General features: G+C 42.2%; 5 protein-coding genes across 8 annotated transcripts in view; 2 read left to right on the forward strand and 3 right to left on the reverse strand.

Moving 5' to 3' along the window:
* LOC111592816 (MOB kinase activator-like 2) overlaps positions 1-3,755 on the reverse strand; it is a 41,410-nt gene extending 37,655 nt beyond the window's left edge. The window contains exon 1 of one of the 2 annotated variants that reach the window (XM_023305234.2): positions 3,451-3,755. In XM_023305234.2, coding sequence (XP_023161002.2) covers positions 3,451-3,455 — 5 coding nt within the window. In that variant the 5' untranslated portion in view covers positions 3,456-3,755. Of the gene's footprint in view, positions 1-553; positions 1,011-3,450 lie in introns of those variants that run through there. The other variant, XM_023305231.2, reaches the window with a different exon arrangement.
* Positions 3,756-4,968: 1,213 nt separating this feature from the next.
* On the forward strand, positions 4,969-5,644 carry LOC111592802 (mitochondrial import inner membrane translocase subunit TIM14). 2 transcript variants are annotated; one of them, XM_023305210.2, is made up of 3 exons: positions 4,969-5,059; positions 5,207-5,446; positions 5,505-5,644. In XM_023305210.2, the coding sequence occupies exons 1-3, from the start codon at positions 5,057-5,059 to the stop codon at positions 5,616-5,618; spliced, it is 357 nt and encodes a 118-aa protein (XP_023160978.1). In that variant the 5' UTR covers positions 4,969-5,056; the 3' UTR covers positions 5,619-5,644. The 2 variants fall into 2 exon arrangements, with proteins under 2 accessions (XP_023160978.1, XP_023160977.1); XM_023305209.1 differs by having other exon boundaries at positions 4,969-5,446; positions 5,505-5,633.
* A 473-nt stretch (positions 5,645-6,117) lies between these two features.
* LOC111592766 (serine protease 1-like) lies at positions 6,118-6,943 on the forward strand. Its single transcript, XM_023305167.2, has one exon. It carries the CDS (start codon positions 6,141-6,143, stop codon positions 6,927-6,929), a length of 789 nt encoding a protein of 262 aa, XP_023160935.2. The 5' UTR covers positions 6,118-6,140; the 3' UTR covers positions 6,930-6,943.
* Positions 6,944-7,327: 384 nt separating this feature from the next.
* Positions 7,328-9,182, reverse strand: LOC111592765 (EF-hand domain-containing family member B). Its single transcript, XM_023305166.2, has 3 exons — positions 8,546-9,182; positions 8,298-8,474; positions 7,328-8,230 (listed from the first exon to the last, which is right to left on the reverse strand). Exons 1-3 carry the CDS (start codon positions 9,064-9,066, stop codon positions 7,402-7,404), a joined length of 1,527 nt encoding a protein of 508 aa, XP_023160934.2. The 5' UTR covers positions 9,067-9,182; the 3' UTR covers positions 7,328-7,401.
* Positions 9,183-9,399: 217 nt separating this feature from the next.
* On the reverse strand, positions 9,400-13,220 carry LOC115482728 (protein O-mannosyltransferase 1). Of its 2 annotated transcripts, XM_030222988.1 has the most exons (5): positions 12,570-13,220; positions 11,846-12,515; positions 11,220-11,782; positions 10,323-11,099; positions 9,400-10,258 (listed from the first exon to the last, which is right to left on the reverse strand). In XM_030222988.1, the coding sequence occupies exons 2-5, from the start codon at positions 12,505-12,507 to the stop codon at positions 9,537-9,539; spliced, it is 2,724 nt and encodes a 907-aa protein (XP_030078848.1). In that variant the 5' UTR covers positions 12,508-12,515; positions 12,570-13,220; the 3' UTR covers positions 9,400-9,536. The 2 variants fall into 2 exon arrangements, with proteins under 2 accessions (XP_030078848.1, XP_030078849.1); XM_030222989.1 differs by having other exon boundaries at positions 11,846-13,217.
* Positions 13,221-16,595: the final 3,375 nt, after the last annotated feature.

The raw sequence follows: 16,595 nt of genomic DNA on the forward strand, positions 1-16,595 counted from the left end.
AAAGATACCCTTTAAAGGGTGTAATTATGAGACACAAGTGGAGCAAAGAGGAAAGTGAGCAGAGAAATAAACCAATTGGAAACATACTTCATTTAAATATTTTAATACAATTTAAAACAGTTTAGCTTGGTATGTTAGCATATACAAATGAAATGAAAAAAATGTGGAAATATATATTCAAGCAACATTTTAACTTTAATAAATTAATACACAAATGAGAATTGTATAGAAGAGCAATCAAAATGCATATAGTATATAGTGGACATAAGTATATCTAACTTTAATGGATCTATTGAAGTTTGTTTTGTAAATATGACGCGTTTCCTTTAAATCCGACGATATAATACATATGTATATAAATTACAACTATAGGAACAGTTGGCCATAAAACTTGTTGTTATGCAAGTGTTAAGTAAATTAACTAAATGACATTAAAAAAACCATAAATATTTGCTAAAAACCCAATTAACTTTCACAAATTGAGAAGCTTTACAAGCAGCTGCTCTTGCTACACCCCCTCCCCCCACTCGGCCACGCCACCCTCTCGCCTTACCGACAAAAACAGGTGACCGTCTCCTCCACATCGAGTGGCAGCGACAGCTGAGCATTGGCTGAATTGCTGCCAGCTCCACTCGCAGCTCCATTCGATTGGCCCTTGCCGTTGTTGCTGCTGCTGCTGCCGCTATTATTATTGCTGCTGCTGTTGTTGTTGCTGTTGCCGCTTTGCTGTCGCAGGAATGTGGCTGCGAATGTGGAGGACAACGACGAATGCATTGCGCTGTTCGACGCGGCACGCGGCGTGCCAGCTGCAGGCGTCGTCGTTGCCGTCGAGGAGCTGCCATCATCGGCCAGAGGCACCGAGGAATACCGCACGAGTATCGCACGGCTCACCCGATTGCTGCCCGTCAGATTCGAGATGGCCCAGTTCATGGCCCAGTTCGGCGGAACGCAACGAACGGAAATGGAACGGACTCAACCAACAGCCGCGTCTGGTGCCCCAAAAGCAACTGAGTTGAGGCTCTGGGTCTATGGCTGGGCCAGCGCTAAGAAGAATCGACTAAGCCGCACGACGTCCCTCTCTTCCGAACGTCCCCAACCCGCCCCTGCCCAACGACCCGTTACGAATTGATTTTGCCAACTGATTTGCCAGCCCTGTCAATCAATTCCATACGTGAAGAGTTGTCATTTTGCAACTTATATGTGCTTATACATATATGTATATCTCACCCCCTCTCTCTTTCACTACCCATACCTCTGTCTCTCTCCCTCTCTCTTTCTTCCTCTACTGCATTGTATGTCGCGCGCCTGTGCTTTTGCTTGGCTGTCGCCTAATTCAATTAGAGTTGTGCTAAGTGTGCCTCAAGGTCGCCAACTGCCACCCTCCGTTATTCTCATCCCTTTCACACAATTGAGGGTTGTTCCCATATATATTAGAGATGCCTAGTTATATATTATATACATATATCTGACATATATAACGTCGGCTAATTGCATTCCTGCACACACGTCTAACTAACGGTTACCCTCTTTAAAGCAGTCCAAAGTATATCTGGTATATCTCTTAATGGAATTCACTCAACAAATGGCCAATGGATCTTACATAATTAAAGTTAAGTTAAACTCTTCAATTGGCCAAACTTCTTTAGTTTCCAGTTTTCAGAAAATCTATATTATTTGATTACAGTAAAAAATATTTAGAAAATTGGAATAAAATCTTGGACAATTCAAATAAGTCTTTTAAGAGAAAACGTAAACTTTCATTTAAGAGGCTTTCTCCCAAATTTTCTTGATTAACTACAATATAAGCTCTGAAAATTTGGATAGTAAGTGATCTGTACCCTTCAAGTGTTATCTATGAGAGCTACTATTCAAATATTTTAAGCTTTAATACTTTAATTCCTTAACATTTATTTTTAACTTGAAGATAAAAACAATATAGTACAGCAAAGCATTATCGATATTTTTCGATTATATGTGGTTTTCACACATTCCTTTAATTATTAACAATTTCATATATTCACATTTCATATCTTTGGATTTGTATTTGAATTTAAATCAAAATATTCAAAGGTTTTTCTATTTTAATTTATTGACTGTTTTTCATCACTTAAATATATAAATTGGCATAATTAAACGAGAATATATATATTTACGTATGCATACAGTACAGATTTCAAAGTTTTTTTAATATAAATGTGTAAAAAAAAAATTTATAAAATATAATTTTGTTAAAATATTTAAGTTAAAATATACCACACGAAAAGTTTTTATAGTTAAATTTTAGCTTCAAAATATCGTATTTTCCATATTTAAATTAATTATAAAATGTCTATTTGAAAATTGTTTAACAATTCCAGCCACTACAGTATGCAGAGTATTGAGTAGTCTATATATTCATAAATATATTTATTTTCTTCAAATTCTATTGCGTTTGTATTTACTTAAAAGTGGGTGGGTGTGTTTGTGTGTGTGTGTTTATGTATGCCTTTGTGTGTGTGTTTATTTAGATCTATGAAACTGTTTGTTATTGTTGTTGCTATGTGTTTTGTTTGTTTTTACATTTTGATTACAGATTGTGGGTAAATTGGCAAGTTCATTAAACCGGCTTCGCTTATCGCGCAGCAATAACAAAAATGCGTAGAAACTTAAATAAAAACAACAAACACGACATAGGCGCAGAAACAATGGAAGTGAGTAGTGGAAGAGTGGGGGAGTGGCGGAAGGGGTCAAAAAGTGAGCGAACGAATGAGTGGGTAAGGCGAGGATAAAGACAAATAAACGATATCGAAAATGCAGTTTGGCCTTGATGAATGGACACGAGGAAGCAAAGTGCATAAATAAATGTCTGTGTGAGTCTGTGTGTGTGTGAGAGCGAACAGGCATGCATGCGTCTGTGCATGTGTGCGTAACTTTGTTTGTGTTTGTATTTATGCTCGTGTGTGTATTGGTTTGCGTGCGAGTACATAAAAATCAAAACACTTGCGACTTGACTTGCGTTACATTTGAGAAATCGATAAAAAAATACAACAAAAGTTGCCTTTTATTGATTTTGCGGGGCGGCGATAACAAAAACACAGAAAAACAACAACACCATCGAGAAGAAGAAAAACAAAAACAATAGCAGCAAATGAAACTCCTGCGATGGCGGCTAGGCCAGACAAAACAACAACAAAGTTTGCTTTTGACGGCGAAAAAGAGATGAGAAACGAGGCCAATTGGCGAAATGCCAAACGGCGACGAAGCAAAACGCAGAGGACATAAAAGACACCACCAAGACGAGGCGACAATGCGACGAGACGACGTTACGTCGCGATGTCGACCGTCGTTGTCTTTGTCGCTGTTATCGTCTTTAGGGCAAGCTGCATACTATTTTTAAAAAAATCATATCTCATTGCATTTGAATGTTTGCATTGGGGACTTATGCTGCAGCTGATTACGTTACGCACTTACCCCATCAACCAGTCGACCGTGTCGCGCAAATACTCCGGAATACGCTCCAGTTTGACGGCTGCTCGATGCTGACTGCTGATGATGCCTTTCGCCAAATATATATTTTTAGTTCTTGTTCTACTTCAGCTAACACCAACAGCAACAACAACACATCAACGACACAGGCGCACAAATTTATCACCTAGCAAACCAATTGACACTTTTTTGCTTCTGTTAATCAATAATATAGAAAAATTTCGTTTTTAAAACTTTGCACATCAAATTTTCACGCTTCTTCTTTACTTGTTTTGTGTGAGCCCGATACGTTTCGAGCGATACCCGTGGCAATCGATAAGCCAAACTAATCGATACTGTGGACAAACATCGAGTGACTTCTGCAATGGTTTTTCTCAGCTTCCAGAAACCCTATAGATTATAAAAGTGGGAAATATTAGTGATAAGCTGTAGCAATATAGTGTTTTTTTTTATGGTGCAGCGTTAACTTATGTTCATTTTTTAATATAAAAACTTCATTGCTTGCCACAGCTAAGCTACAACAGCACAACTGTTGAGCATTAACCGCAGCCCTGGTTAATGCAAAACAGCTGATGGAAACTGAATTTTATCATTCGCCCAGCTGCAAGACAGCTGACATTTATTTTGGTTTTCATTAAAATTATTTCAGCCATAAAATTTTAATGTTTTGCAAACTAAGTGCATTAAAGTTGCTTGAGTCGGAAGACGAATTTGAGCAAACAGTAGGAAGAATTTCGTTTGACTTGCGAATAGAGGCGAAGAAAACTTAAAAATTCAAGCTAAATGAAGAGAGTAACTTTTATATTATTTAAGTAATTTATTTATAGTATAACCATCTTCATTGAATCTGTGCTACGAGCCCTTGGGAGTTAAGTATAGCTGACCTCTCTCTTCTAGTCTATAAGCAACATTTTCGCAAGGCAACGGAACCCTTTGCTGAACTGAGGAAATTTGATAAGTTCTCTTAAAGTATTATAAATAGGAGAAACACATCTTGATAGCTGAACTATTTGACACCCCTTCTGCAATTTCTTTTCATTACAGCCCATTTGCAAAGTGAAAGTATTTAAGACAAGTTAATTTCTAAGATCATCTTAAGTTACTAGGCTTATTCTATCTATGACTGATTTATTAATTATTATTACTTATTTACTAATAGTTGACTTCATGATTTTCCTCATTATTGTTCTTTATTGTCGTAAGTAGTCAGCTTCCATACGCTCCATAACCTCCAGTCGACATATCCCAATGTGGTTCTAATACACTTTCATTCCAATTGGAAATGTTAATCAACGAGTTTTTAATATATGCCTATGTGACTAGACTCGAAAAATATTTAACCATCCAATTGGATAAAAAAAAACATAAACAAACTGCTGTAGAGATGTGCAGGACAAGAATTATCGCAATTGTGTTTCCATAGCCAGTGTATCGATATCACGATCTCTGTGCTAAAACAATCATTTACGTAGAACGTCAACACGAACTATCGGTATTCGGCAACAGTCGATATCTCTAAGTAAACGATACTGTTCAAGCAGTCGTCACATATTAAGTCACAGCTGTTTTCGACCAATATCGATTACATAAAATGGTACAAAATTTATAATAGATATTTGGGTAAAATTGTGAATAAAACTAATATAATACATGAAAAAATTGTTCGAAAATCGTTTCATATTTGAATGTAATGCCCATGCACCAAATAAAACCTGACCCACGGTCCGTTAAACAACACAAGACGAGCTCCATCATCTTAGCAGGCCTCGGCGTGGCCGCTGTTGGCTTCGCAGGCAAACACCTGCTGCGCCGCATGCCGCAGATGACCAGCAAATTCAACGAAGCAATCAAGAATCTACCCAAATTTGATGCGGAAAGCATGGCCAATGCCAAATACTACAAAGGTGGCTTCGATCCCAAAATGAACAAACGTGAAGCGGCACTTATACTTGGCGTCAGTCCAAGTGCCTCCAAGCTAAAGGCAAGTAGAACGTCGTATATGAATCATCTGCTAATCCTAGATTCTTGATTGATTACAGGTTAAGGATGCGCATAAAAAGATCATGTTGCTTAATCATCCAGATCGCGGGGGCTCACCTTATTTGGCGGCCAAAATAAACGAAGCTAAAGATTTTCTGGATAGTTCGAAATAAAATATTCAGAATATTGTAAATAAATATCTAAATAGACTTAAGAAATCTTCAAATTGTCCAAGTACTTGTTAGCCAAATGTGTGAAGCATTGCAGCAAGAATAATTAGTGATTACATGGATAATTTTGATAAATATTCCGCTTATATAAGTATTTTCTCTAAATCCAAGAATTTTGTACAAAAATTATATTTAATTGACTCAGCCGATATACGCGCGACCTTGCAACTGATTATAGAAACAGCTTCATTAGCCTTAAAGATTTTATAGTTAGCTTAAAGTAAAGCATATATCATTAGCTTTAAGCGTTATCAACTATTGTTTATAGTTCTAGGTAAGCTATTAGCTATTTATTGCTCTTAAAAGTTGTCTCGGGTGGGCAATCCCTCACCTAGTGCTTAATGTGGAAAGCCATTAAGAGAAAAGATAATACATTTCCATTAGATATAGCCTAATCGACTCCAAGTAAGCTAAGCTCTATATATATTAGCAGCTAACTCTCTGAACTGTATTAGTTAAGTAGCCATGCAGCTCGCTTGGTTAACATTTCCGGCTTTAGCACTCGCAGTGCTGCTCCAAGTTCAGGCTGGTCCCTTGAATGCCACTCCGGATTCCATTATAACCAATGGCTATCCGGCTGCTGTAGGGCAAGCACCATATATTGTAGGTCTGCTGTTAAGGGAGGGTAACATGGGAAGATGGTGCGGTGGCTCCATCATAGATCACAACTGGGTGCTGACTGCAGCCCATTGCACGGATCACATTGATTCGGTGAGCATCTACTATGGGGCTACGAAACGCACGCAGGCGCTTTTCCATTTGGAGGTGGGCGTCGAAGATGTGGTACAACATCCCGATTGGCCGGACAGCATTGGCAATGATATTGCACTCATACGCACGCCTCATGTGGATTTCTGGTCGCTGGTCAATAAGGTGGAGCTGCCTAGCTTCAAGCAGCTGAAAGAGAGTTTTGAGAACTCTCGGGTTATCACATGTGGCTGGGGCAGCACCTATGACGCCAGCGCCCTGCCCGACTGGCTGCAGTGCATTGACTTGAATGTGATTAGCAATGCTGAGTGCTCGCGCAGCTATGGCAAACTCCCTAACAGCGTTGTGTGTGTAGGCACACCTGAGGGCAGATCCATTTGTGATGGCGATTCCGGCGGTCCCCTGGTCACGTCTGAAGAGCCCAAGCTGATAGGCATCACATCATTCAGTGATGCTAGCAGCTGTGTCTCATCAGCGCCCGCCGGTTTTACCCGTGTGACCCATCACTTGCAATGGATACGTCAAATCTCTGGCATTTCATATTAGTCGCAAAAAATTTGTAAAACCATTAAAATAATCGATTAACAATGTATAACACTACAAAAATATCGATGTAGGGTGCTCAGTAAAGTCAGCCGTATCGATATTTGCATATTGAATGTATGGAAACTAGTATATCGTTGTCGACCAAGCAGTGCAATTGCAATTTTATTCAAACATACATTAATAATCCGATTAGTTTCGGACATTGCTATAGAATGATTTGAATTTTTGTAAATGCTAAAAACCCAAATAATTTGATGGAATGTTTCCGAAATTGAATAGCTGATGCAACGAATCCTTGAATCATGTAATAATTTACGTATTTATCGATAGGTAAACAAGAATTCATCGCATAGTTATACAATATCGTTGCATTGAGAAACAGTCTAGTTTTTTTGATTTATCGACAAAGCAGTATAACTGAGCTTGCTCTCAATTCATTTAAATTTGAATTGTTGCGCTGACTACATTGAATTTAATGGGCAGTTAACATTTGCGCCTCCAATGCATTGGTTGTCTGGCTAGCTGGTTCGATATTGTCCATGACATCACGGAACTGAACCACTGAGGCCAACCCATTCTGTTCCTTGTGAGTGTTCATAAGCTGCTGCCAAATCGTTTCGAAGACCGATTCGCTGACAATGTCCTTAAAAATTTTCATAAGTTGCTCCTTGGGACGCAAAGACTGAAAGTCGCTGGGCAGCAGGCCATAGAGCGTCGCTATATCCGGTGTCAGCAAATCCTTGACATGTGTATTCTCCTCATCTATCTTTTTGGAGCACTTCTTTCGCCCAGGTGTCACCTCCACCGGCTGCTTGCTAAGATCGGCGCAGAGCAGCCGATAGGTAGTATCCTTGTCGTAGACAGTTGCCGGCATGGTTGATATGTTACCCGTTGTGGGCAAGGGATGCTGTATGTTAAGCAACTGACAGAAGGTATCGTAGTTGACACGCTCGTTGGGGCAATTCTCGTCGAGGATCAACTTGAAGTGCGAGAGAGTGGTGCGCATCTTATAGATGTCTATATACAGATGCATCTGGTGCATCACCTCAAAGATCTTTTTCAACGGCAGATAACGCGTATGCTCCTTATCACTGTGCTCCAGCGCCGAGATCAGATCGAACATTTGGAAGTCTGCGCGCAACTGCAGCTTGTGACGCCACATGTTGAGGTGACCCAAAGCGTCTATTAGGTGTTTATTGCTCTGGCATGGTGATATATCCTCGATGAGCATCTTGCAATCACAGACTGGCGGCTCAGACGGCCTGCCAAAGGTCATACCCGGGTCATACGTATAGGGGTATCTGCAGGAGTCGGTGAGTCGAAGAGTTGAGCCAGAGAGATAGAAGAAGAATTGAGATATTGACTTACTTCTTTTTCTTTTTACCAAGGCGCGGATAGGTGCGATCTATAAAGTCCATTTGCTCCTTGCTGATGATGATCACATGCCCCGCGCACTGCTGCATGCAACGTTTCACCATCTTGCCAGTAATGTCGCTGTTGTATTCAACTCCATAGGTGGCCTGCCTGTTGAAGGGCTGGTTGTACCTACGTGGTGAGAAGATATGAGATCTATGATTCACAAAAAGACAGAGAGAGAGGGAGAATCTGGGTTGAACCTGCGATTGATTTGCTCTGCGGGAAAATAGTGATTATGACTGATCACGTATTTATCGTGAAATTTGCCGTATTCACGATTCACTTGCTCCGCCGGCTTTGGCGGAAGTACGGTGTCGTAGAGTCGCCCTCTCGACCTGGTCTCGCGCCCAAATGTGGTGCTCAAGTTGGTGATATGATCGGGCTTGGAGCCAGTCGGCTTCGCCTCGCCGAGCTTGGCCTGTTTGAGGTACATATCCTCGGAGAATTTCTCCTTGAACACCATGAAACGCGACTTGGACGTCTCGATGGCCATCAGCTCCGGCACACTGATGCCCGGCAGGCGCGGCGACTCGGCATACAACAAGCCAGCACTCTTGAATTTCTTGTGCTTGCAATCGATGCGCATCATATGCTCGGCCAGCTCCTCGCTGTGCGATATTTTCATGCATATGCCCGTCGTATTCGTTTTGTCTACAGACGAGGTCAAGCCAGCTGCACGGATATCCGCATTGCGGTCCTTAAAGCGTCCCGTGTTGGCCATTTCTACTTTTACGGGCAAATCTATGTAAGTTAATAATGTAAGTTTCACTAGGGTTTGGCTTAGCGTTTGGATGCCTTGAAGTCGAAATATTGATTGTTAATGCTAGGCTAGGCGCTTGCTTGACAACAGCTGATGACTGGAAGATATCCTTTAGTTTGACAGAACTTTGCATAGGGAAAAGCTCTAGGCAAAGCTCGTGTACTCGCATGAGTTGCCTGAATTATGAGACTTGCATAGAAGAGCGTTATTTACGCCTCTTCCTTACAGATAACATAAATGTTCGAAAACATGTGTCATATACATTGACATTTAAATAAATAAATAATTGTTTATTAGCTGAATAAGAACGGGATATTTTTAACTTATGCTTGGCTTGGCTCCAGCCAAACTATTTTGAGTAGCTTCAAGTATTGCGGTTTATTGTACAGGGTACAGTAGAGTCTAGGAAGAGGGATGAGTAAGAGCGTGCCTCAGTGCAGCGCGTAATTCTTTTGCAGTATGAAGTCCCAGGTGTCCTTCCAGCGCAAGTCGATAATTTCCTGGGCAGACATCTTCTTCGAGCCGTAGCTCAATGGCAAGAACTTGACAAAGGTCGCTGCGACCGCGACAAGCCAGAGGAGTAGCATTAGACGGTAGAGGCGCAGCAAGTGAAGGCCACGTCCGCTGCAATGGCGTCGCAGTAAGTAGTCCAGATGATCCAGCACAAAGCAGAGCAGCAGCAGCTTAAAGCCAAATGCAGGCAAATAGTTGTGCAGGAAGAGCGTGCGATCCATGAAGAAGTATGGCAAATAGTGCATCAGATAGCCCACAAAGAAGGTATCCCCAGCGCTGAGGAAGCGTCGCCACTCGCTGGTCGAGACGTCGAAGCACAAGCGACGACGACGCAGGGCATAGAAGATGAGGAGTGTGGCATAGATGATTAGGCCGGCGCTGGCCAGATACCAGATGAGCACATTGCCCAGCAAATAGATTTGAGCGCTGGAGTTGTCGTCCAGCCAGTAGGCGATGCCCTTGTCCAGCAGCGGCCACTCGTGCGGCTGGGAGCTGTACATGTGGCTCTGCAGCTGCTTGGCGTGCCACAGCATCTTTGTCTGCAGCTCCAGCAGCTTGGACCAAAAGGAGAGCCGAGTGCGCTTCGTGGGAATCATCTCTGCAGAGAGCAGTTGACGCTCGCGCTCACGCTGATCCTGAGCTGCAAAGGGGGTCAATATTATGATCTGGTATATCTTACAAGCTGTGTCTAGTCTTAGGCTTACTCTTGGTGTAGCGATGCTCCTCCACATTCCAGATGGCATCCTGATGCAGTTGCTCGCGATCGGCCACCACCTCGTGCTGGTTGTAGCCCCAGCTGGGCAGCTGTCGTCCGCTGAAGCGCAGCGCAGCGCCTGTGCTCTCGTGTATGAGTCGTATTTCCGACTTGATCGCATGCCAGTTGTCGCCTTCGGTCTGTCTGTTGAGGATCTCCACGCGCCACAGCAGCTCGCCCGCCATCTTGATCTCGTAGTCGATGTAGCAGCTAACCTCCTGGCATTGGGGCGTCATTGGGGCAGCAACGTCATGGGAGTTGAGAGCACGGCTAGTGATGCCATGCACCAGCTGGATGACATCACCATGTTTTATGGCATCTGGCTGCTCGGCCACTACGAGATCGTCACGCTCCGGCCGCTTGACAATCCACCAGTTGTTCACATCCTTAAAGGAGTAGCATGTCACCTGCTGCTGGTGCGAAGAGCCACGCTTATCCTTGTACCTAACAGGATACACAGCCGCATGCGAGTGCAGCCAGCAGGTGCGTCCATGCGTGTGCCTCAGCGTAATCTGTGATCCATGCACCACTTCCAGCGGCTGACCACGTGTGATCGAGGCTAACCCGCCATCGAGCGACGCCTGAAAGGCACTCGTCATGATCGTGTCGTGTGGCCCGGCTCGATGAAGCGTTCTCAAATGGACGTAGAAGACGCCCAGGTAAACGGCCAAAGGAATGCCCACGAACAGTAGCAGTCTGCCCACGGCGTGCATGCACAGTTGTTTATCTGTGGAAGTAGACAAGGTTGAGCTTAGAAGAATCTCTTATTTCTTATTTCAATGAAATATGGAGGAAAGTAAACAGCTTGCCTGAAAGACATTTCTCTCTCTTTCTCTCTCTCACTCACTTGTCAGAGTAGCATCGTAGAGCAGTTTCCAGAGGTGACGACATATCAAATAGCCAGCAAGTGCTATAGCCAGAAAGCCAACATATTTGATGCAGCCAGCGCAGGCTAGAAACAGCGCAGCTGCCGCTCCGCTGCTCAGCCACTTAAGGCTGCCGAGCGAGCAGCGCTGGAAGCGCAGCAGGCAGGCAATGCCCACAGTGGTGGCCAGCAGCAGCATGGATTCCATCAGAATGAAACGCGACTGCGTGAGCAACGCATTATCCAGTACGACGAGGAGGCCGCCAAGCGCTGCCGACCAGCGACGCAGCCGCGCTTCCAGCAGCAGATTGTAAACTGCCGGCGCCAGCAGACTTCCACTGAGAGCGGGCAGAAAGCGTAGCCAGAAGACGGGCACATTTGGCCCATAGGCAGACCCGATTCGTGTAAACGTGTAGTTGCCATCGTAGCCAGCGAAGCTGACTAGACCTGCTATTAGCTGCTTGCCCAGTGGCGGATGCTGATCGAAGAAGAAGATGTTGCGCATGTAAAGCGAAATGTACTTGCCGTAGTGCAGCTCATCGAAACTGAGAATTTAATAATCTGATAATAAGCTAATTTAAAGAGATATCTTAATATTTATTACTTACACAACATGTGCTGGTGTTGCCAGCTTGTAGAAGCGCGTGACGAATGCTAGCACAAACAGACCCCAGCTGATGAGATCGATGTGCAGACTAACGGTTAATTTCGCTCTCCCAACTCTGCTTGCGCTGACTGAGCTTTGTTTGTGGGGACTTACAGTGTTGGATGAGTCGCCGACGTCACACGAACACGACCGAGAACTGGAACGAGAACGGGAATGGGAACGAGAGCGCGATTGTTTTGATGTAGAGGTAGGTGTAGGCGATGATGTTGTTCTTGTCGACGTCGGCTTGGATGTCTCGGAAGTTAGAAAAGATTGCCGGCTCTCTGAGCGTCGACTGCGCTCAACGCTGCCGCGCAGTGGTGAATTCAGATGGCAGTTGATGTCGCGGCAACAGTTGAGCATGGCTGAGACTGCGGTGGTGGGCAGCATACCATTACAGCACAATGGTGAAGGTGAATTGCAGTTGACTGGCGCTGCCGCTGCCGCCGCCGTTGCTGCTGTTGCGACTGAGGTTGCTGAACGGCTGCGAAAGTGAAGTCTTTCGTTTTGCTCGTTGTTGGCGCTTTCGAAGAGGTTTTCCGCAACATTAGGTGTCTGTTGTTGTTGCTGTTGCTTTGACTTGGAGCGCGTTGTTTTGCGTCGCTGTACACTGTGACTGGACATGATGTAAACTGCAATTGTTGCAGCGTGAGAATTTTGTTTTGGGTTTTCTTTGTTTAATTTACCTATTCCCTCGCACTTTCACTTTTTAAATACTTTACGTACATATATATGTATGTAAATCGAATAATGCGCACAGTTCCTAATTTTTAGTTGCCACGTCTGCCAAGTAAACTTGTTGGTCGACGCTTTTGCACTATGCCACTTGTTGTTGTTGTTCGCGTTGTTCTGTTCCCTTTGTTGACTTTGATTCTCTCTGTTCACAAATAACATGCACAAGCGCCCAGCAGCCTCGAAGAAAGTTTACAACACACACACAAACAAGCGCGCGCACGCACGCAGCAGCAGCCGCAAGAGAAGAGATAACTATAAATATATTTCTGCTGTGTACGTGAGTCGGTGACGATGAGCCACACGCATATTTTAAGTTGTCTTTATTCTGCTCTTTACTTTGCTCTTCTTATTCGGCCACACTCCGCAACCTGCCGACTTGCTCGCTTAAGATCTCGACGCGCACTGACTTCGGCGGCCAAGGTGTCTGCGCAGCCGTAGTGGCTTGCTGCTCGCGCTGCTGACTGCGCAGCCAACGCAGGAATGCGACCCGTTTGCTGTTTGTGTTTTGACTGCGCCTGTTGCCCACTTTGATTCTTAACCCATTTCTACTTCACAGCCACTCTCTATCGCGCTCGGTCGCTCTCTTTTCCAGTCGTGCACTGCAATGGTCAGTAAAGCAACAAACGTAAACAACTGTTACTTTATGACAGCTTTTTTTTGGCATAGCGGATTTCAAGGTGGCGCGCGACAAACGTTTAGTAAGCCGCAAGAAAAATATTTTTTAAGTCTAGTACTTGTTTACGCTTAGCTTAAGTGTTTGTAAATTCTTTGTACATAAAGCTGTATATATGTGGGTTCTTCCAGATGCTCACAAATTGTACTTGATAACACTTAAGTGACAACACATTTAACAGCTGATAGTTGTTGAGGTTGACTTGATTATAGATAGATTTATATCAGAAATTGTTGAAATTTTCCTTTGTCAAACTTTTTCTGTTTTTCGAATATATATTTAAAACACCCAAGTCTTAATGGCCAAAATCTTATTAAAGCATACATGTCATCTAATTTTCTATTTAATAAATCCCATTTCATTGATATTAAAAATATATTTCTTTGTTCTATTATGACTTAAACATGTGTAACTCTATAAAAACTTCCAAAATTTATATGCAATTATTCTGAGTTTTATTTTATATTTTATTGCGGTTTCCGCTAATTTAATCATTTTCTTTGAAATTTTTCTATTCATCATCATGTTTTATTACACATTATACAAATTTGTTAAATATAATTAGTAATATATTTCCTATATATCTAATTGCATTTTCATAAAATAAACTTAGCTCCAATTTCGAAAAAGTTGAGTCAAACAGTGAGACACCCTAATGCAAATATATGTAGTACTTGGCGCTCCTGGATGTGCTATGATTTTAAATAGCAAAACTGAGCTACACAAATAAACACACACACACAGATAGACAGAGAGAGATAGTAAGAGAGAGTATTTTCTGTAACGACCATACGTAACGTAACGTAACGTAACGTAACTCAAACCTTTGTCTATTGGCTTTATGGAGACTTTGTCGGGTGTTGATGTTTCGGTCTCTGGGGGAGGCGACGTTCGTGCGTAAGCGAGACAGCTAGAAAGAGATAGCAGTATAGAATAGAAGTTGGGCTGGAATGGGGCACTGGGGCCATTTAGGCGTTGACTATGGTCCCCATTTCAGGTCTGGTGGTGCTGCTAACGACGATTGCGATGCTGGGCGTGGGTGTCTGGATGGCATAGCTGCAGCACGGAGTGCAACGCGACTGCCAACTGGAGTTGGGGGTGTGGAAATGGGGTCTGCCGGGTCCTTGCACCCGGCCGGCAAAACAACAACACGGCCCAAAAGGAGGCAACGAGTCGAGTTTGCTGCTGCTGTTGCTGCTGCTGTTGGTGGATTGGTTGCCAGCCTCTGTCTGTCTGTGTGTGTGTGTGGTGCCCCAGCCTCGCGACAGGACCCGCACAAGTGCAAGGATATTGTCGCCACCAAACGCCTGGCACATGCAACACCAACGCTGCAACATCCTCCGCCATAGCTGAGCCTCATTTCGAGAGGCGCACGATGGATGGGGCAGCCACTGGTCTGGATTTGGTTTTGGGGTCCTGGGCCCTGCCGTGTGCCACTTTGGGCAATGTTCGTGGCCGTGGCCGTGGCCTCGACTCGTGCGCTCGTTTCACTCCCAGCCAAGGCCAAGCCTGCTAAAGGACGACGACGTCGCCGTCGCCGTCGCCGTTGCCAACGACGATGCCAAACGGCGATAATGTGGCACAATGACATTGACATTGAACTAGGTCGAGGACGTTTCGTACCCTTCAGCCAACGTTTTTGGTTAATGGTGTCCGTGTCCGTGTCCGTGTCCGTGTCCGTAGCCGTATCCGTGTCCGTGTCCTTTTGGCCTGCCTCCCACTACCTCAACTCTTAAACACTGCCTGCTTAACTGTGTCTTCCGTGTCTGATTATGGCCTCTGTGCAGCATTCCGATTATGCCACATGCTGCGTCTGCTTATTGTATTGCAAGCCATTTGTTGCTGCCACAAAACTTATTAATGCACTTAGCATTTCATTTACTCTTGCACAGGCCCTCAAGGTCCTTGAATCTGAGTAAATAACTAAATGGAACCCTCAAAAAGTTTGCTTAAGCTAATTAAAATTGTTTTATATATGAAATTTGCTAAAGCACATAAGCAGTAAAATTATATAATTAACTTTAAATATTAGTTTAAATAAAGTTCGCTCTCAGCGTGAGTTTGTGGAAAAAGTGTAGCATACTTATTTGCGAGCGATTTGGCCCGCCTTTGTTAAATTTTCATTGCATACGTTCAGGGGCACTGAAAAATTTCTGTGCAGAAAATGTTTTTATTCTAATTAAATTTTGTTTGTTAAAGTTTACGTAGTGTAACGAATCGTATTTGAGACAATTATTAACTTAAAAATGAATTAACTACAGCTTAATATATTAAGTAAGATAAATATAAGGGAAAAATATTGAGATGTAAGAAACTTGAGTTGAAATATATATTTAAATAGATTTGATTATTGAGACTTATATGCGTAAATAATAAAATATACATAATTATATGGATGCTTTATAAACTGAGGTTAGAAAATATATATATATTTTTATAGACATATTTATGTGCTAATACAATTAGTCTACTTTTTGCCTATTGCAAAATTTAAATTTAAATTTATTATTTCAACTTGAGGATAAATTCGTAATTTTAACTAAAATTTCTATTGTTTGGTTTTTAGTGAAAAAAATAAACGGAAAGTATTATTTTCAAATAAAATTGGATCAATCTTTAATTGAATATCAAATCTTATGTACAGCTACAAGTTGATTAAAGTAAATCATCAAAAATTCATTGAACTATTTTTTTAATTTTATTCATTTATTTATTTATTTAATTTTTGTCTGCTTGTAATAATTAAATATGCATTAAAAATAGTTGGGTTTGCCACAACTTTAATTTCTCAGCACCTCAGAGCTCAATTTATGCCATTGACAGATTCAAGTATTTGCTGGAAATTTAAATTCAAAGAGTTCATGTGATTATATAGCAACAAAATGTAGAATTAGACCTAAATCTAGATAGTCGAGTGTCAAATAAGGGATTTCTAAGTTAGTAGAAGTTGATATCAGACACAAATGGCAAACCAAACATTTACTGAACTGAAGGCAAAGCAGTAAGCACTTTAAGCTCAAGCTACGTCTCAGCGAATAACTATATACAAATGTTTCCAGATTGATATAATATGAAGATATATGTATAAGTTTTTGGTATAGAAATCAGTTCACATTTAACTATAACTTTAGATGCTTTCGAATAGCATCTATGAGATAGATGGTTACGAGTATTGAGATATTTTAAGTGTGCCACTGCGAAATGAAATAATTTATGCAACTAACATCATTTATTATGTATCTAAGTGATAAAGAACTGTAAAGCGTTAATCTGACAGTTGCGAGATTTGAGTAACTTAAAGTAA

The sequence above is a fragment of the Drosophila hydei genome, unplaced genomic scaffold (assembly GCF_003285905.1).
Source record: "Drosophila hydei strain 15085-1641.00,03,60 unplaced genomic scaffold, DhydRS2 tig00000001-arrow-pilon, whole genome shotgun sequence".
Taxonomy (NCBI): domain Eukaryota; kingdom Metazoa; phylum Arthropoda; class Insecta; order Diptera; family Drosophilidae; genus Drosophila; species Drosophila hydei.